At 35.3% G+C, this 21,365-nt stretch overlaps 2 protein-coding genes across 2 annotated transcripts in view; one reads left to right on the forward strand and one right to left on the reverse strand.

Moving 5' to 3' along the window:
- The window catches only part of LOC135841264 (nephrin-like), a 1,354,679-nt gene that overhangs the window by 594,086 nt on the left and 739,228 nt on the right, over window positions 1-21,365 (reverse strand). The gene's annotated exons all lie outside the window — the stretch shown is intronic.
- Window positions 5,433-7,431, forward strand: LOC135840448 (aminoacylase-1A-like). The gene is made up of 8 exons (XM_065356996.1): window positions 5,433-5,604; window positions 5,679-5,848; window positions 5,939-6,110; window positions 6,212-6,358; window positions 6,482-6,669; window positions 6,780-7,009; window positions 7,101-7,161; window positions 7,251-7,431. Exons 1-8 carry the CDS (start codon window positions 5,526-5,528, stop codon window positions 7,392-7,394), a joined length of 1,191 nt encoding a protein of 396 aa, XP_065213068.1. The 5' UTR covers window positions 5,433-5,525; the 3' UTR covers window positions 7,395-7,431.

The raw sequence follows: 21,365 nt of genomic DNA on the forward strand, positions 1-21,365 counted from the left end.
GGCTCCTTCCATTCACAAGGTAGGCAACCAGTCATAATAATGTTTTTTGTTTGTCTCCTCAAGTACTTACCATCTGAGTACAGTTGAATTTTGGCAGACGATTTACGGAACACCCTGTACACAGGTTTAAATTTATCGAAGATAATTCGGTTTCTCATCTTCCACATGATAGGTAGGTAGGTATCCTACTTTGGTGAAACGCGTTTATAGCAGGGTACATTTCCCCCTACCCACCCATTTTGGGAGGGGCGGTAAAAAGCACCTAGAAGGATAGTGCTAGGTTAGTGCTGGTTAGTGCACGCATCCCCGACGTTAGTGCACGCCCCCTTCACCCCCATTTTTTAAAAAATATGTGGGGGGGTACAGGGAAACGTGGTACCCCCCCCCCCCCCCATTCACGGAAGGTGGTTAAAAACCACCTAGAAGGTTAGTGCTAGGTTAGTGCTGGTTAGTGCACGCATCCCCGACGTTAGTGCACGCCCCCTTCACCCCCATTTTTTAAAAAATATGTGGGGGGGTACAGGGAAACGTGGTACCCCCCCATTCACGGAAGGGGGTTAAAAACCACCTAGAAGGTTAGTGCTAGGTTAGTGCTGGATAGTGCACGCATTCCCGACGTTAGTGCACGCCTCCTTCGCCCCCATTTTTTAAAAAATATGTGGGGGGGGTACGGAGAAATGATTTACGAAAAAAGGGGAAGAACGTCGTTGAAATGGTTAAAACCCACATAGTTCGACTCAGTTTCGTTAGTGCTGGTTAGTGCACACACTTATACAATTATTCCCCCTCCCCCTCCCCCCAAAAAATTAAATAAATAATTTTACACACTGTGGTCCAGTAAAATCAGCATCGAATAGGGAAAATCGAAGTGGCAAGCTGATTTTCGGTATATTGGTCCATTTTAATGTCCTGAAAACGAATCCTAGGAGTACCCTACTGTACCGGGTGAGCTTCTTCCCAAATTCTGGATCTTAGCCCCCCCCCCGCATCCGGGTTTGACCAAAAAATCTCGAATATGTAATACATGCATTCGTGACTCGAAAATGGTTGCAATCAATGGTGGGGGGGGGGGGGGATTCAATTCTACAAACCAAATTCCAGATTTTTATTTCGTTATTCATCGAATATTTTTTTGAAAGCCTCTAACGCAAGAATGGTTTTAAAAAATGTTGTTGTATGTACTTGTACGTCAAATTTCCCATCAGACGAGCCATATTGATCAATTTTCCAGTCCCAAGGGGGGGGGGTGGACCTACGGCGCTTCGAACATACAGGGGTTTGGAATAGCTTCATAACGTTGATAGTTAGTTAATACTGATCGTAATATTTTTAATCATTCAAAAATGTCATGGTGGTTGAATAATCATCAATCATCATTAAATCGATTATATTGTTGTTTTACCAGGCGAATTATTTGACTCCTGTTACGAGATGTATTTTTTAAGTGTTTCAACGACTTTTCAATACCTCCCCATCCCTTTTCACTTGTGAAAGTATATTTTCACACACTTTTTTGCAAAATGTGATTTTGTGTCTTCGCTGAGGACTCTTCTCCCCTCCCACTTCCGCAATTTTTTCTAAAAGTCCCTATTCTGTAACATTAAACTAAAAATTCCCTCTAGGTAAGTACCTTTTTTTAAAGGCGTTCCCATAGCATTCTTGCTAAAAAATGATTTTCGTCACAAACTTCTAAAAGTTTATAGGGGAGGAGTGGGATAGGAAATCACTGTAATCCTAATCTGCACACATCATACCTTCGGTTTCATGTGAAACAAACAAACTTTGGAGACTCTCATTTCTCAAGACTTGAGTGAACTTGAAGCAAATCTGATTGTGGAATTTAGAATTACAGAAGGGATTCCAAATCAGTGATTAAAATTCGAAAAGCTTGCAATTGGACTTTCAGGCAAACATATTGAAGTTGAAATCTAAAACTGAAAAAAAATATTGCGAATACTTTTTCTTAGATTTTATGCGTTTATAATTTATAATTACCGGGGCTCGGATTTTTATGCTGGAGCATATTTTTTGAATGCATAAGGGATAGGGAATTTTCCAATTATCTCCACGATCCATTAAATTTCTAGTAAAATGAGCCTAATTCGTTAGAGCATGTTTTGGCATATTTCACCATAAAAGCATAGATATATAAAGCATATTTTGGCACTTTTTAGGGAATATTTTGCGTTTTCTTTTTAGAGCTAATTTTACGTTTTTAGGGAATATTTTGCTCAATTTCAAATTTTTGCATCAAATTAGTATTTGGGTATTTTTCATTTTTTTCCCCGCAAAATTTGTGAAACTGGCGATAGCTCATTCGTACCTACTTATTTTTTTTTTGTTCATTTTATTTGTTTTTTATTCCTTTAATAATGAAATTAGAATTACCTTTTCGTGATTTTAAAACGCTATGTTTTGGATTTTTGTTCGTGAATTCTTGGTATTACACAACAGTATTACTAAAATCGTATAGGAATTGATTTTTCCTGTAAAACAATACCCATATCGTTAGGGAATATTTTTACTTTTTAGATCGAGCATATATATTTAAGCGCATATTTTGGATTTTCAGGGTAGTCCGCTGTGTACCCCAAAAAAACAAGGTGAACCACCACCATACCATTTTTGAATGATTAAAAATATTACGATCAGTATTAACTATCAACGTTATGAAGCTATTCCAAACCCCCGTATGTTCGAAGCGCCGTAGGTCCACCTCCTCTTGGGACTGGAAAATTGATCAATGGCTCATCTGATGGGAAATTTGACGTACAAGTACATACAACAACATTTTTTAAAACCATTCTTGCGTTAGAGGCTTTCAAAAAAATATTCGATGAATAACGAAATAAAAATCTGGAATTTGGTTTGTAGAATTGAATCCCCCCCCCCACCATTGATTGCAACCATTTTCGAGTCACGAATGCATGTATTACATATTCGAGATTTTTTGGTCAAACCCGGATGCGGGGGGGGGCTAAGATCCAGAATTTGGGAAGAAGCTCACCCGGTACAGTAGGGTACTCCTAGGATTCGTTTTCAGGACATTAAAATGGACCAATATACCGAAAATCAGCTTGCCACTTCGATTTTCCCTATTCGATGCTGATTTTACTGGACCACAGTGTGTAAAATTATTTATTTAATTTTTTGGGGGGAGGGGGAGGGGGAATAATTGTATAAGTGTGTGCACTAACCAGCACTAACGAAACTGAGTCGAACTATGTGGGTTTTAACCATTTCAACGACGTTCTTCCCCTTTTTTCGTAAATCATTTCTCCGTACCCCCCCACATATTTTTTAAAAAATGGGGGCGAAGGAGGCGTGCACTAACGTCGGGAATGCGTGCACTATCCAGCACTAACCTAGCACTAACCTTCTAGGTGGTTTTTAACCCCCTTCCGTGAATGGGGGGGTACCACGTTTCCCTGTACCCCCCCACATATTTTTTAAAAAATGGGGGTGAAGGGGGCGTGCACTAACGTCGGGGATGCGTGCACTAACCAGCACTAACCTAGCACTAACCTTCTAGGTGGTTTTTAACCCCCTTCCGTGAATGGGGGGGTACCACGTTTCCCTGTACCCCCCCACATATTTTTTAAAAAATGGGGGTGAAGGGGGCGTGCACTAACGTCGGGGATGCGTGCACTAACCAGCACTAACCTAGCACTATCCTTCTAGGTGCTTTTTACCGCCCCTCCCAAAATGGGTGGGTAGGGGGAAATGTACCCTTTATAGCAGGGTTGTTGTGATCCGAATCATTGCGTGATCCGGATCATGATCTGCAGTAGGAATCGTGATTCGTGATCTGGGTCATTATACCACAACGATTCGTGATCTATGATTCGATTCAAAATTTTCCGCAGATAATTTTTTCACGGATCATTTTTTTTTTCACCAGTAATGCTGCATTGCTGCCTGTTTTTGCTTTGAAAATTCGATTTTATTAAAAATTAATGGAGTTGAAGTCAATTTTTCGGATATTGACGTAACAATCGACGTAGGTAATGTCATTGGTTTTTCGTTAGGATGCTTGGTTTTTGATTTTTTGACAAAAAACTAAGTAAGTAAAACTTTTTGAAATTGTTTTTTGAAAAATTTGCAAATTGAGTTTCATAAAAGTCGATCTGGAGGTGAAAGGAAGCGTCCTACAAAAAAATTATACATACATGGCCAAAATTGTAGAGAATTAAATTTCCAATCGACGTAATGTCATTAGTTTTTCTATAGGATGCTTAGTTTTTGATTTCATTGACAAAAAACTAAAACTTTTTGAAATGTGAAAATTTCATTTTTCAATTTCTGCAAATTTGCAAGCTGAGGCTGACTTTTTCCCACCTCTGTATAATGTGTTATTGCAATTTTTTGAAAATAAAATGGAGACTATTTCGTTTTTTCACGTTTTTGTTCAATCTTTAATTCAAAAAACCAATTTAGTATCTTATAGTACAATTTCCTTGAAATGATCCGTGAAATTTGATCCGGATCATTTTTTTCTGGAGTGATTCGTGATTCGTGATCCGGATCACAATTTCCCGGGAGATCTTTGATCCGTGATTCGGATCACAAATTTCTCAATGATTCGTGATCCGTGATTCGGATCAAATTTTCGTGATCCGCAACAACCCTGGTTTAACAGAACTGTAAGTGAAAACAGGCTATCAGCTATTCGTTGATTGCAAGAAAGTTTTTACTTTGTTGATTGATCCTGGAATGGCTGTTTCAGAGCTTCCGGAGAATCTTTGATCTTTCAGAGTTGAAAAATGTTGGTTCTCTTTTTTTGGGGCAATTTTTACAAATCTGGGAAATACTCACTCGGAAACATTTCAACTAAGTAGGTGCTTCTCTGTCAAAACTATCACTAAACTTCGAAGACTCCCGACTCGACCTATTGTACAGCAAGATGGCTTAGCATTTTTTTGAGTAATGATCTACTCAATTAGAGCAAAATTCTTCACCAATTTTTGTCAAAATCAAGGATATGCTTCATCTATAGCTTATTTTGGTCATTCAAGGTACCAAAATATCTCCGTCTACACCCTCAGTACTTTCTCGAATCATTTCCATGATCTGGCCAGGATTTCATTTACCTAAGCTTAAGTAGTCGTCATGATACGGCCCTAGATGTAAATCTGTGTCCCATTGGCCAATAGGTAAGGTGTGTACTCTAATGTTATTTGTCACTTTTTTCGTATTGAGAGTGATGAGCTGTTTTTTTAAATTTTTATTATTATTATTATTTACTTATGAGTTGCATGAATTCTGTAGGTAGGTACAGCAAGTACCTAATGCTTCGTTTTGCACACGCAACGAAATACTATGGTATCTTAATACAACAAAGTAATGCATTCATAATATTTCATTGTTATCTGAGTGTAATACTTATGTACACAACTCGAGTTTACGAATATTATAGAAACACAAAATGAGGAGACGAATACTGTTAGTTAGCTCACTGAAATACAGAAAGTGATCGTTTATTTGCTAATTATTCTTCAAATTCAAACACTTTAATAAATTTGAAGATGCCGAATGAACATCCAGCTGTCACCACATTCCGCAAATATTTACAGATTCCATCAGTGCATCCGGAAATAAATTATGGTGAGTGTATTTTTGATTTTGACCGTTTGGTTTTGAGCCTACATAACCATACATGTCTATTATTTTTTCCCCAGACGAATGTGTTAAATTTATCACAAATGAGGCCAAAAAACTAAACCTTCCGATCAAAGTGATTGAAATTTATTCAGGGAAACCAATCGTGATAATCACTTGGAAAGGTACGAATCCGGAATTGCCATCTTTATTGTTGAATTCTCATATGGATGTCGTTCCGGTATTTCGAGTAGGTATCAATCTTTGGGAAATCATTCACAGCTATATTACCCCTACCAAGGGTATTTTTAAAAAAATGCATTAAAATGTGATTTTGCAGGAATATTGGAAATATGAACCATTCGACGCAATCAAAGATGAAAATGGTAACATATACGCGAGAGGAGCACAAGACATGAAATGCGTTGGTATTCAGTACATGGAAACCATTCGACGATATTTAAAAGAGGGCTTACGATTCAAGAGAACTATTCATATTTCATTTGTTCCAGGTGAGTACTGAGTAGGTATTATTTTCTAAATTCTAGTCTGCATCAAGAAATAATTATTTAAAACTTGAAAATACCCCGTTGACTTTATTGTGTTGACCTAGACGAAGAAATAGGAGGCAAGGAAGGTATGGGAGCTTTCGTGAAGACACTAGAATTCCAAAGTATGAACGTAGGATTTGCTATGGATGAAGGGACCATCAGTGATTCCGACCATTTCTTCGTACGAAACGCAGAACGAGTAATTTGGCGTAAGTATACGACCATTTTTTCCCTCGTGAATAAATAACTTCAGATTTTACTCTCCGGTTGTAGAGGTTTTAAACCCAATAACTAACGGTAGGGTATTATTGGTATTTCATCATGTATTGTAGAATTACATGTGACATGCTGCGGTAACACAGGCCATGGCTCTTTATTGCATGAAAATACAGCGGCCGAAAAAATGCAATACATCATTAATAAGTTCTTGGAATATCGTGAAAATGAAAAAAGTAGACTGTATTCGAATCCTGATCTAATGTTAGGTGATGTAACGACGATTAACATGACAATGTTGCAAGTACGAGAGCTCATTATCACCCAGCAGTCTAGACTAGCTGTTAGCTTTTCATGGAAAGTAAGTACAGTATTCCTAATCAAGCAAAATTTGTTGTATTCGCAATTCGATAGGGTGGTATTCAAATGAACGTGGTACCGCCTGAGATAACAGCAGGATTCGATATGAGACTGGCTCTCGACGTAAACCATGAAAAATTCCTCAATATGATCGACTCGTGGTGTTCAGAAGCTGGAAACGATGTTCGGTACACATTTCGAAGAAAATCATCCCCCATTGCTCCCACCCCAATGGATGAAAGTAACCCTTGGTGGATGGTTTTCAAACACGAAATTGAAAAAATGTAGGTAACCGAACCTAAATTTGAAATTAACCTGGGTACTTGCTTAACTCAGAACACGTTTCAAGACGAAAAACTTCGCCTAATTTTACAGGGGTTTGAAATGGAAGAAAATTACTTCACCTGGAGCTTCTGATAATCGATACATTAGAGAGGTAAGGCTAAACACATGCACTAGAGGAAAAAAATAGGTACCTATACATTATTCTCAGACATGACATAAGACGTTCTGATTTTTCCACAGCTTGGGATTCCAGCCATTGGATTCTCACCCATCAATAATACACCAGTTTTGCTCCATGATAATAATGAATTTTTGAACGAAAAAGTTTTTCTGCGTGGGATTGAAATTTATTATAATCTTATTAAAGGTTTAGCATCTATGTAACATTTTGATAACAATAGAACAATGTTTCTGGAGTGAACTAATTTGGTTTTATTTCACCTTACCTACCTATATTAGTTTCCTATTTTTGAAAATTCTATAAGGGAATAATGAGGTTAATTTCACAGCACCTATACCTAACTAATTTAAATTTAAAACAAAAAGGAACACTTCGGTAAAATTTAATCTGCAATGAATTATTAATGTTACATTGTTACCTAGTGAAGTGAGTCGTAAGCCAGGTATTTCATATTCCGATTGTTTATTATTATCTTATCTCCATGCAATATGTTAGGTAAGTAAGATGATTTTTTCCACACGGTCTTTGATTCAGTAATTTTCATAGTACCTATGTACTTAGCATAACAAAAGGGCCACAATAAAACAAAAAATGTCACTCAACTTTGTTCTCCTTATGGGACGACTGAAAATATACTGAGTATGTATTAGTAAAAAAAAAAACCAAAGCTCTGGGTTTTTCATGATTTGGAACAAGAATATCGTGTTTGATTCGTGATTCGAATCAGTTTTGCAAACGAGATTCACGAACCGTCTGTTGTATAATTTTTCAAGACTATGGCTATGATTCGCGATTCATAACATTCAAGAATGAGCCATGAATCACGTTCACGAATCATTTTTTGCTCCTTGTTCTCTTCATCAGACGATACTATACTTTCAATTTTTGCAACATTTTACTTAAATTTTAAGATAGGCAACTTGAATCAATTTTGAATGATGTTTCAAGCGCATTTGTTATCAACTTCATCACCCCCATCCCACTTTATGGAGATTTCATAAATTTTGTACAATTTTACATCATTTTCATGCCCATTTTACAGTTTTTAAAATACAATGTACTTCATGAAATTTTTTTCTAATTTCATCCCCATCTGATGTTATTTGATCAAATAATTATCAAGAAATTTTTCTAAAATTCTGAGACATGTCAATTTCTAAGTCATTTTCAGTTGTATTCAAATCACTTCGTCACTTTAACCAGTTTCAGCGCAATTTTAGGGGAATTGTGCAAAATTTGTCAGAATTTCTGATATTTTTTTTCAACATAATTTACAGTAATTTTTATACAAGTTTCAATGTTGATGACTGGAATCAATTTTTTGTGATTTTTTTAAGAGTTCGATAGATATTTGAGCATTGTTGCGATGCAGATGTGTAAGAATATCATGCAAAATTTCACATATTCTGTGCACAAACTAAGGCGGATAACAAAAAAAAGTGAAAGATTTCGACAAAAATTCAATAAAGACCTTTTGAGTTGAAAGTCTTACATAAAAAATGTTGGTACCGGAGGTGCCTCTGGAGAGGAGATATGGGATTATGGGTCCTCAAAGAAGTAGCATTTTCGGAAAAATCGTGTTTTTTTCACTATAGTCCCTATTCAACCTACTTTGGAAAAAATGGCGCAGTTTCAAAATAAAGTATTTGAAATTCTTCGTCGACCTAGACCATTGCCATCAAAATCCATAGCCACTTTCAGGGTTCTTCTCAGTTGTTGAAAAATATTGCAAATCACTCATCATTTATGAATCAATTCGTGTTTTGAAATTGTTTCCTCTCAAATATTTCACATTAATCAAGTCAACACAGGGATAGGTATCATTTCCGAAACTGAAGAGATATTTTAGAACGCCCTGGTGGCAATTTTCTGGTCATTATTGCCTGTTATTAAAAATACCCCCCCCCCTTCAAAATACCCAAGACCTCGTGATATTTTGTTAATTACATACCTATTCGAAATAGGCAATACTCAATTATCAAAAAAATAGCATCAGTGTGTTCTAAAATACTTTCCCAGTTTCAGAAATCATATTTTTCCATGTTTAGGCTTCATTAATGCAAAATATTCGAGAAGAAAAATTTTCAAAACACGATTTTTTTTCAATAATAAGCGATTTGTAAAATTTTCAATCTTTAGTATAACTCTAAAAGTGATCTTGGATTTTGATGACAATGACCCACGTCAACGTAGAACTTGAAATATTATCTTTAGAGATTGGTTCATTTTCCCTAAAACAAGTTGGATGGGGCCCAGAGCGAAAAAACCAGAATTATTTTGAAAATGCCCTCTCTTTGAGGAGGCATATCCCCCCCCCAACTTCCAAGGACACTCCGACGCCAAAATTTTTTCCAACAGTGAATGACTTCAAACTCAAAATGAAGGTTTTTTTTTAAAGATCTACCATGTCGATAAATACCAATTAATATCTTCACTTTATCCAAATGTCAAAATCATCACAAAAAAGAATGACATGAACAGGGTGTCCGGCCAAAAAATAACCCCCTTTCACCAGTGACACAGGCAACCCATCTCGAATCCATAAATGAGTGTTTGTCTCAGGTTTTAAAACGGCAGAGGAGAACTTATGATGCTCATCCGAGAAATATTTCTTTTTTTGGTGTTGTTTAGCAGTCTCAATCGGACGTCGTCACTCAAGAACTATGATTGGTAGAAAGTGTCGCTTCGCGGCCCTGAATGAAATTTTGACCAGAATTTTTCAAGAGGGCTGATCACGCAGTTGATTGAAAAGGACTGCGATGAGCATAAGATGAAACATCTGAAAAAAATGGCTTCAAAAGTTGATCATTTTCGCAGTTTTCCTCGCAAAAATTTAAAAAATGACCTCTTTGAACAGAACTAAACTCTTTCCAAGTGTTTTATGAGGACACATATTTTGTACCTTTATGAAAAAAAAACAGAGAATATTAAAGATTCACACTTAATACCTATGAAACATTCGCTAATTACAACAGAGCTTCTGCTTTTTCAAGCCTAGAAAAAAAATCATAACAAAGAAACGAAGAAAAAAAATATCAATCACAACATGACATTTGTTAAGTATTGAATGTCATTCTGTGCAGAAAGTAAGCAGATTTTTCTATTTATTTTTATTCCCTACAATAATATGTGCCAGTCATAAAAACACACTCAAAGATAACAAAGTCGAGTTGGGGAAATATTTTGGAAAAAATCTGGATGTGAACCGAGCGTTCCAAGAAAGGTTTCAACATTTCCAAAACAGGAAGTAGGTAACTTAATTTGCAGGAAAAAACATATTATACTCTCAAACTAATCCCTTAAATTACTCAGTAATTTACAAGATTGAACCTAAGAAGTTCACTTATTATAAGTCTCCTATGGTATGGTAATTTACTAACCAATTTTTAATTTGTGTTTGATCGCGATGTACGAGTTTACAATAAAAGGAACGCCAACACATTTTATAGCCAATGAAATGTGGCGCTACAATCTGAAAAAAATGTTTTGAAAAGCTATAGGAATAGGCATAACGCTCTAACTGAAAAGTTTCTGCTTAGTAGCCGATTAATTTCATGTTTGTGATCAACATAGGGTGCATCGATACGCTAAATGTAAATTTAAAATAAATATTTGAACTAAGGTATTACATTGCAAGAGAATTTCTGCTTTTTGCTGATTGATTGCTTAAAAATCATTTTTCCAATTTCAAACACACAATTTCACATAATGCGATTTTCGAAAATAAATCCAATTCGTGGGTTTTCACTCCTGTATCGCTACCCAACCTGTTTTGGGACTTTTAGGATTCTAAGAGTACATGAGCTGATAAAAATTTGCAAATTGCTTACTTTTGGATAAATTCGTGTCATGAAAATTTTTTTCTTCTCCAATATTTTGCACTGATTAAATCAAAATATCGAATATATCATTCCTGAAACTGAAGAAATCTTTTAATAACGATCAAAAAATTGGTGTCACTCCCTTCCAAAATATTTCTCCAGTTCCAGAAATCATACTTTTCGATGTTTTAGCATGATTAATGCGAGATATTCTGTAAGAAAAATTTTCAAAACACGAATAAACAGGTTGGGTAGCGACAGGAGTGAAAAAAACACGATTTTTGTTCAAAGATTCCTCCTCTTTGAGACTGCTCTACTCTAGATTTTAAAATTAAATTACGAGATAAGTAATTTCAATCAGAAAATAAAAGCAATGGCACCAAAAGATCGGAACAAAATTGAAAATATTTCGAATAAGTACCAATTTAAAAAAATCGAATTTCTCGTCTATTGTGGAATTCTGTTTTTAATCGAATTTTGATTCTGTCTTTTCAATTTTCCCATATTGTTAAAGCTCTAAAAAACACGAATAATGTGCAAAAAATTCAATTTTTCAAAAAATAACCCCTTTGAGTATCATTATGAATTTTTCCAGAACTAGAAGAGAACTCTTGTGAAGTGTTTTGTGAAGACACAACCTTGTACCCGTATGAAAAAAACCCGCTGGACAGATACAAGCGAACCTATACTTACCAACAAGCCATTCGCTGATTGCAAGAGAATTTCAGCTGTTTACTGATTGATTGCTTATAAATGCTTAAACTAAAAAATTTTTAATTCAAAATGTTTTATAACATATCTACGCATTGTAAGGAAAATTTTGAAAAAAAATGAGCAAAATCGGTTCAGTTTTCATAAATTTAGAGGAGGGGGCCCAAAAATTGGTTTTTGGGCCATATCTCCCCTTGTATGGGACCAAATCGGTTCAAATTTTGGAATTCGGTTCAAAATGCAATTTGGAAGAAAACATAATTTCCAAAAATTGTTTATGTTGATTTTAGCTCTCTTTTCCCTAAACTTGGGGCCCTTAAATTCAAAATTTGGGCTTTGCTATATTTTTCACATCAAGTACTCGTCGAGAGCTTTCTATTGAAAAAAAAATTAGCTTCCTAGGTATAATTGGGGCCAAATGGGAGCCTGCTGAACTTTATGGCGTTCGAAGAATGGTTTCAAGATTTTCAAAATAGTAAGTAATCTAATTTGCTGGAGAAGACACACTTACAAACTAGGGAACATAGCTTGAATTACCCAATAATTTACAAGGTTGAACCTATAACATAAGAAGTTCACTAATTACACCTAACTTTCCTATGGTGAGACGTGAGACTAACCTATAAAGAAGTCAAAGATGAACTTGCAAAACAAACCATCCAGTTGTGGCAACGCAAATGATATGAAAACATTATTAACACCAGTTTCATTAAAACTGTTTTCCCAATCTTGAAAGACCAAAAAGATGAGAACAAAATTTAAAATATTTCGAATACATTCTCAATATCTCGTCTCTTGTCGAGTTGTCCCAACAGGACTATTATGATATCACTTTGTTACAAATTTCTGCTTTTAATCGGATTTTGATTCTTTTTTTAGTATTTTTTTTGTGTTTTCAAAGCTCAAGAAACACGAATATTATCCAAAAAATTCGAAAAAAATATGTTCTATTCGATGTTGCTCAGCAGCATTTTCAACCTCAAGTCATTCAAGAACTGTAATAGGTAGAAAGTGATGCTTTCAGGCCCTGAATGATAGTAAGTATAGGTACCAATGTCATTCCCACATTGCAAGAGAATTTCTGCTTTTTGCTGATTTATTGCTTATAAATCATTTTTCCAATTTCAAACACACACTTTCACATAATGCGATTTGCGAAAATAGATCCAATAATCTTTTAGATTCTCATTTTGAATTTTCAAACTCTTTAATTCAAAAAATGTTGGATTTTTCATCACAAATTCACATTAACATAAATCCCCTCCTCCCACCACCATCACTAAAAAAAGAAGGAAATGAAGAAATAAAAAAGAAAAAATTGCAATCACAATTCAAGTAAGTACATACATATTATGTATTCAATATTCATAAGAATTTTTACAATTTAACTAAATCCAAAGCAATATTGTTTCGTATTCAGCGCTTGGCTATTGACTGTTTGCATTTTTCTTGAAGTGTTTGCACTTTTCATAATTTTTTGCGCTTTTAGAAAGGAGGGGTTCCCAAACTTGTTAGCAATAAGTACTCAAACATCTACTGGAAGGTGTACTGATTCATGCGAAAGCATATTTCTTTATTTACCTTCAATCCCTCTCCCAAAAAAAAAAAAAAAAAAAAAAATGATGAAATTTGAGAAAAATAGAAACAAGTTCTGCAATACAGGATAATAATAAATATCTTCACTTTATTCAAACGTCGAAATTACCACAAAAAAGAACCACCTTTCACGAATGACACAGGCAATCCATCTTGAGTTCATACAGAGTGTTTGCCAGGTTGCAAAATGGCAGAGGCGAAGTTTTGGTGCTCATGCTAGAAATATATTTTTTTCGATAATTATTCAGTAATTTCAATCCGACGTCACTCAAGAACCATGATAAGTAGAAAGTGGCGCTTCGCATCCCTATAAATATGAAATTTTGTCTAGAATTTTTCAAGAGGGCTGATCAGTTGATTGAAAAGGACTGGGATGAGCAAAATGTCTTCAAAAATTAATCATTTATTTCGCAGTTTTCCTCGCAAAAATTTAAATAATAACCTCTTCGAACCTTATAATTAAGAATGTTTGTAGAACTAGAACGAAACTTTTGCCAAGTGTTTTGTAATGAACACAATTTCGTACTGTTATAGTGGGGAGGGGGGGTGTCGGATCGGAAACACCCCAAATGAAATGATACCAATTGAAACAAGCCATTCGCTAATTGCAAAAGAGTTTCTGCTTTTTCTGGCCGAGAAAAAAATCATACTTAACAAAGAAAAGAAGGAGAAAAAAACAGCAGTCACAACAAGAATTTGTTATTGAATGTCATTATGTTTCTGTTTCATATATGTACCCGAATAATTTCATGTTTATTTGTTAACTTGAAGTTTGCATGTTGCTCAAGTTTTTCTTTTCTCACACTTCCCCATCTATCCTATGGCTGTAAAAATGGAAAATGATTTTAAAAATCTGTTTTACATCTAATATTGCAAGTGGTAATGCATCTCAAATTTTCAATAAAAAGTAAAATTATTTGGCTATAAAATAGAAATTTTTCAGTTCGAGCGTTTGCTTCTTATACGCCGGATAAACTACATATACCTAGCCAATTTTGATATTTTTTTTTTTTTTTTCAGAAAATATCCGGAAAATAGCCCCTTTGAGCATTGTTACGAGCATAAATGTTTCCAGATCTAGAAGAGAACTCTTTTGAAGTGTTTTGTGAAGACATAAGTATGCGACAAAAGTATCGAAAATATCTCTTACCAAACAAGCCATTCCCTGATTGCAAGAGAATTTCTGCTTTTTGCTGATTGATTTTCTTCTAAATCATTTTTCCAATTTCTTACACATTAATATCACATATGTAGGTAGATACGTAATGCAAAAATAAATCCAATAATTCTTTAGTTTCTCATTTTGATTTTTCGAATTCTTGATTCAAGAAATGTTCGATTTTTCATCGCAAAATCACATCAACATGAAGCCCACCCTCACCTCCACCCACTCCCAAAAAAAAGAAAAAAAACAAGGAAAAATTGCAATCACAATTCAAGTACCTAGGTAAGTACATTCATAAGAACTTTGAAAACTTAAATCCAAATCAATCTTATTTCATATTCACCACTTAGCTATCCACTGTTTGAGTTTTTCTCAAATCATTTGCGCTTTTAGAAAGCAGGGGTTTCCAAACTTGTTAATAATATGTACTCAAACACCTACTGGGTGGTATAATGATTCATGCGGAAGCATATTTCTTCACTTATCTACGAGTACAACAGCGTCTCGTCAATCAATACCTAAATTAGCGTTTGATCGCCCAAAAAAAAAGTCAGCAAATTTTGACAAAATTCAGCAAAGACTTTTATTTTTAGTTGAAAATTACTTAGAAAACATTTTAGTTTTGGACGGTGCCTTTACAGGTGAGAAATAAGTTCTCAAATAGAGGGCATTTTTGAAAAAAATCGTGGTTTTTTTCACTCCTAGCTGTCGGTACCCAACCTGTTTTGGGATTTTTAGGGTCCTATCGAGCTGATAAACATTTGCAAATTGCTTATTTTTGGATGAATTCGTGTAATGAAAATTTTGTTCTTCTCGAATATTCCGCATGTTTTATAGCCAGAACATTGAATTTGTATATCATTTCTAAAACTGGAGAAGAAAAACGAAACAATTTCGTAAGTTTTTGACTATTTTCTGGAATTTTTGAAATTGGCAATAAGGATCCAAAAATTGGTATCAGTCCCTTCCAAAATATTTCCCCAGTTCCGGAAATTATACCTTTCGATGTTTTGACACGATGAATGCCAAGTATTCTATAAGAAAAATTTTCGAAACACGAATAAACAGGTTGGGTAGCGACAGGAGTAAAAAAAATACGATTTTTTTCAAAAATGCCTCCTCTTTGAATGCCCATTTTCCCCCTCAAAAGGCACCTCCGGAGCTAAAATATATTCTGTGTGGCCTTCAAACTCAAAGTGAAAGTTTTCGTCAAGTTTGGTAAAAATCTGCCGACTTTTTATGGACAATCCACCATAACGTATATTGCTCTTCCCTAGATTTTCAAATTAAATTTCGAGATAAGTAATTTCAATCAGAAAAGAAAAGCAATGGCACAAAATGGTGCCAATTTCTTAATCATTATTGAAAATTCCAGAAAAAAAACAAAAAAATTTCATAAGTTTTTGACTATTTTTTGGAACAGCTTCCAAATTATTTCCTGTTTCAACATTTTCAAAACAGTAAGTAACTTAATTTGCTGGAAAAGACATACAAACTAGGGAACATCATTTGAATAATCACCCAGTAATTTACAAGATTAAACCGAAGAAATTCACTTATTATACTCTCTTGTATGGTATGGTAAGACTAACCTAGGTATAAAGAAGTCAAAAATAGACTTGCGAAACAAACCACCCAGTTGTGGCAACGCAAATGGGATGAACATTAATTACACCAGTTTCATTAAAACTGATTTCCCAATCTTGAAAGACCAAAAAGATGAGAACAAAATTGAAAATATTTCGAATACATTCTCAATATTATCTTGTCTCTTGTCGAGTTGTCCCAACATGACCATTATGATATCAATTTGTTACAAATTTCTGTTTTTAATCGGGTTTTGATTATTTCCTTTCACTTCTGTCGCTACCCAACCTGTTTTGGGACTTTTAGGGTTCTACTGACCTGATGAAAATTTGCAAATTGCGCTTATTTTTGGATAAATTCGCGTTATGGAAATTTTGTTCTTCTCCAGTATTTCGCACTGATCAAGCCAAAACATCGAAATATATGATTCCTGAAACTGGAGAAATTAAAGGAGAAATATTTTAGAACGCAGTGGTGCCAATTTTGTAGTCATTATTGCAAATTTCAATCAAGACGAAAACAATTTTGTAAGTTTTTGACTTGTTTCTCGAATCTTTGAAATTGGGGATAACGCTCCACAAGTAGGTATCACTCCCCTCCAAAATATTTCCCCAGTTCCAAAAATTATACCCCTCGATGTTCTGGCATGATTAATGCGAAAAATCTGTACGAAAAATTTTCAAAACACGAATAAACACGTTGGGTAGAGACAGCAGGAGTGAAAAACACGATTTTTTTTTTCAGAAATGCCTCCTCTTTGAAAGTTCATTTCTCCCCTCCAAGGACACTTCCGGAGCTGAAATATTTTCTATGTGGCTTTCAACTCGAAGTGGAGGTTTTTGCTAAATTTGGTCAAAATCTGCTGACTTTTTAAGGACAATCCACCCTAACGTGTGCTGCTCTTCCCTAGATTTTCAAGTTAAATTACGAGAAACGTACTTTCAATCATGAAAAGTAAAATTATTTGGTTAAAAAGTATAAATTTTCAGTTCGAGCATTTGCTTCTGATACGCCCAAAAAATAACCCCTTTGAGCATTGTTACAAATAAGCATAAATGTTTCCAGAATTAGAAGAGAACTCTTCTGAAGTGTTTTGTGAAGACAGAACCTTGTATCTACCCGTATGAAAAAAAAGCACACGAAAAATCCACGCAATGTATGTAGCTTCAAGTAACGTAATTAAGTAATTACCTATACCGAACAAGCTATTCCCTGTTTGCAAGAGAATTTCTGCTGTTTGCTGATTGATTGCTTCTAAATCATTTTTACAATTTCATACACAAAATTTCACATATTATCTAATGTGAAAATAAATCCAACAATTCCTTAGTTTCTCATTTTAAATTTTCGAATTCTTGATTCGAAAAATGTTCGATTTTTCATCACAAAATCACATTAATACAAAGCCCTCCCCCCTCATCACCTGCACCTTTTCCGACCCGACTTGAAAATTTTTTTTTAGATTTTCTTTTTTTTTCTGTTATGTAGGTAACCTTGAAATGATGCCTAGTGATAAACTCGCCAGATTCCTGAAACTGGAGAAATATTTTAGAACGCAGTGGTGCCAATTTTTTTAGTCATTATTGGAAATTTCAAAAAAAAAACAACGAAAAAATTTCATAAGTTTTTGACTATTTTCTCCAATTTTTGAAATTATGGCAATTCTAGTCCAAAAATTGGTACCAATCCAGCTTTCAAAATATTTCCCCAGTTTCAGAAATTATAATGTACCTACTGTAGATATACCTTTCGATGTTTCGGCATGATTAATGCGAACTACCTATTCTAAAAACAATCGCGTTGAATGAGGGAAATTTCTGCTGCCATTCCACGGATTTTACATGACAGTAAGAAACTGACGCAATCCGGATTAGATGATTTCAAGAGAATTTCTGCCTTTTGCACATTGATTGCGTTTATAAATAATTTTTCCAAGTTCAAACACACAATAATTTCGCATAATTAAAAAATTAATCCGGTAATTCCTTAGATTCTGATTTAAAATTTGTGAATTATTAATTCGAAAAATGTTTGATTTTTCATCACAAATTCACATTGACATAAAGCCCCCACCCCCCCCCCCCAAAAAAAAAGAGAAAGAAAGAAAGAAAGAAACGAAAAATTACAATCACAATTCAAGCATTCATATAAAAACTTGGAAAAATTCAAATCCAAATCAATCATGTTTCAAATTCTCCGCTAATTGGCCTAATCAAAACACTGTTCATTGAACTGCTCCAACCCTTCACAACCCAATAATAGTTGCAAAACACATTCTCAAAAGTCCGCACAAAAACCCCCTACCAAAAAAAAAAGAAAAAAACTAGTTCCCAAACTAAATACGCCACTTCCATTCCACTGGAAACCTCTTAACCCTTCAACACGACCGCATCCAAGAACATCAAAGTAAAAACACACAAACTACTCGTACATTAAAATTAATCGAGAGTTAAAAATTCATCAATTAATCTTTCTCGGCCATCGGCCGGATACGTTCATTCCACAAAGTACACATAAAACTACAATCGCACCACCGGAAGTAAAACTTTTCTATCCGGAACTATACGTAAAAGAATCGCCGCATTTAATACACTGGAGGCGACTAAAAATATAAGCACATCAAAGAAGCGACCAAAGTTGCCATAATCACCGATGCTTCTGCGGTCCTGCGGTCTACTCGTATTAGCACAAGCACACACACCATAGGGCGTTTTGTACACAGTACAAAAATCACCTCGAGTTCGTTCGAGGGTGCGGTTTTCCTTCGGGGAGGTATTTTTCAACATCCATACGCGAGGGCAAGGGCAAGGGTGGTTTAGTTTTGGTCAAGAAAGACGTAGTACCTACATATGGCAAGCATGAGAATGTGCAAATAGTTTCACTCTCGCCTCGCGAATTCCGTTTACAGAACGGTATTCATCCTGGTTAACGTTTCCGGCATGTGGACGCAGTGGTTTCCTTTTTTCCGACAACGCTACCGGGTGCCCAGGAGGGTGCGGGCGTTTTAAATTAAAATATCAATCTTCTTAATACCATCAACGTGCGTATTGTACGCAGCAGGTAGACAGGTGTGCTTTTAAATGTGAAAAAATACGCAGCCAAGAAATAATGAAGTTACGTTACAGCCCAGTTTACGCAAACAAACGAGGGGTAGAATCACAACTTTCGCATGCCAAGAAATACATATAAGCTCGCACAAGTGTAAGTATTTTACACAAAAAAAAAAAAAAATCTAGATCTCAGTCCCAGACACTTTTAGTCGTATGTAGAGACGTACGTAATGTACTCATCGTACATCTCCTCTACACTACAATACTTTCTGCTTTCAAGTACGCCATGTCAGGAGCACGCGGCGCACAGCGTCTTCATTTTTCTAAACAATCGTTTCAAATGAAAGTTTCTCAACTTTTGCCATTAACAGATAACTAGCGTAAGCCGCAGTTCGCAATTGTTTTATAATTAACACACGAATGTGCATGTAACATATGCTCTTCGCATCGTTGTCGTACGTATGTAGAGTCGTCCTTATGTGTACTTATTCTTCGCTCGCAAGCCGACGACGACGATGTGAATGCGATGTATGGTATGGGGGTTCTCTAAAAGACATAACGATGATAATACTCTCGTATTTTCGCATTTTACATACCTACGAGAATATTATACTACGTGTATAAATGGAGATGTGCGAGTACCTACAACGTTCTTCGTGGGGGTATCTTTATTTTACATTGTCATCAAGTGTAGTCTTTTTTTCGTTTTTCTTCAGGCGAAGAATAACTTGAACGTGATTTTTCGAAATTTTACAACTGTCGTATCTCGTACTTGATTTATCCAGTATAGTGAATAAGGATAGCTCCAGCAAATACGACAGAAGGAGATTACAATTAATTAAATTATGAGTCATTCTCAACATGGGTAGGTAGATGCATTTCTTCAACTGATAGACTTGTACGATGTTGAAGTCATCCCTGGTGTGCAGAAGTCAATTGTCAAGCCATGAGATTATTACCATCAAAAAGAATTTCACCTGTGATAAGTCATAAGTGCATCTTTCCGAGGGTAATTCTCAAAAAAAGTTTAAAAATCGTGTATTGGGTGGTTTACTTGAATACTATTGACAATTGAAATTTTTTTCAGTGGTATTGTGTAGATACCAACTCAGGGGTCACGTGCATATAGTTTACCGTCCCCCAACCCCCCCCCCCTCCACAATGGGTCAAGTCCCCCCAACCCTGAAAACTCCATCGTCGTGGCCTGTAATGACTTGAATTTTTTAACTTCATCTTAAGAAATGAATTACACTATCACTTTTTCTGAAAAAAAAAAAAAAAAAAAAAAAATGGTACATATTATTATGATATGAGAGTAAATGACAGAACTGATACAAATTTTTGGAATGATACTTAATACCCTGAAACCGAGGTCATAAAGTGATGTAATCAGTTTTTTGTCCATCGCCGTGGCCAATTTTTGTTTATTTTTTCCTGGCTCTCCTATTCGACTTTTTTTGCGGTGAAAAGGCTACACTGTATTGTTTCAGTGATAGCAGTGCTGTGCCCATTTCACAACCATCAAGGAAATACAGTAACCCCTTCTCCGAATGGTAATCTGTGAAAATTGTACAGATTACCATTTTTCAGATCCATCGCCGTGGCTTATCATTCTCACGTTTAAAAGAGACATTTTTTTTCCTTGAAAAAAAGAAAATATTCAAATGGTAAGTATTTGATGACCACAACTTTGAAAATTGAAAAATTATTGATTCTATTACCAGTAAGTAAAACAAATTTTAGTTCTTTTTTTCTTACGTCGTGGATAGTACAGTTTGGTATTTCGTCGTGGCTATCGTGATTTTTTTGTCCACGGCGCGCGGCGAAGGAAAATACCTACCCTATTGTGTTCGAATACTCCCATTAAAGGTACCTGGTACCTACTTGATGACCTTTTTGTGAGCTAAAGCTACCAATAACTGCTCCAATTATACCTATACCTACCCAAAAGTAGTGAACAGCCTTTTTTTCCAACATGTGACACCGATTTTTTTTAAGCCCTTGCCCCCGCCCCCTTTGAGGATGACTTGGGCCTGAAGTCATTTTAGGGGTCCTGGGTATTCCTACAATCAAGTCCCTTTTGAAAAAAAATCAAAAAAAGGTTTTCATTTTTGAAAAATTTTAGTACTGAAATTTAAACTTTTTTTGAGAATTACCTCCGAATAGAAAAAAACCTTACTTTGAAATCATTCAATTTCAAATCGCCGAGCTTTTTGCATCTAGGAGTCGGCAACATGCATCATC

This window comes from Planococcus citri, chromosome 3 (assembly GCF_950023065.1).
Source record: "Planococcus citri chromosome 3, ihPlaCitr1.1, whole genome shotgun sequence".
NCBI lineage: Eukaryota > Metazoa > Arthropoda > Insecta > Hemiptera > Pseudococcidae > Planococcus > Planococcus citri.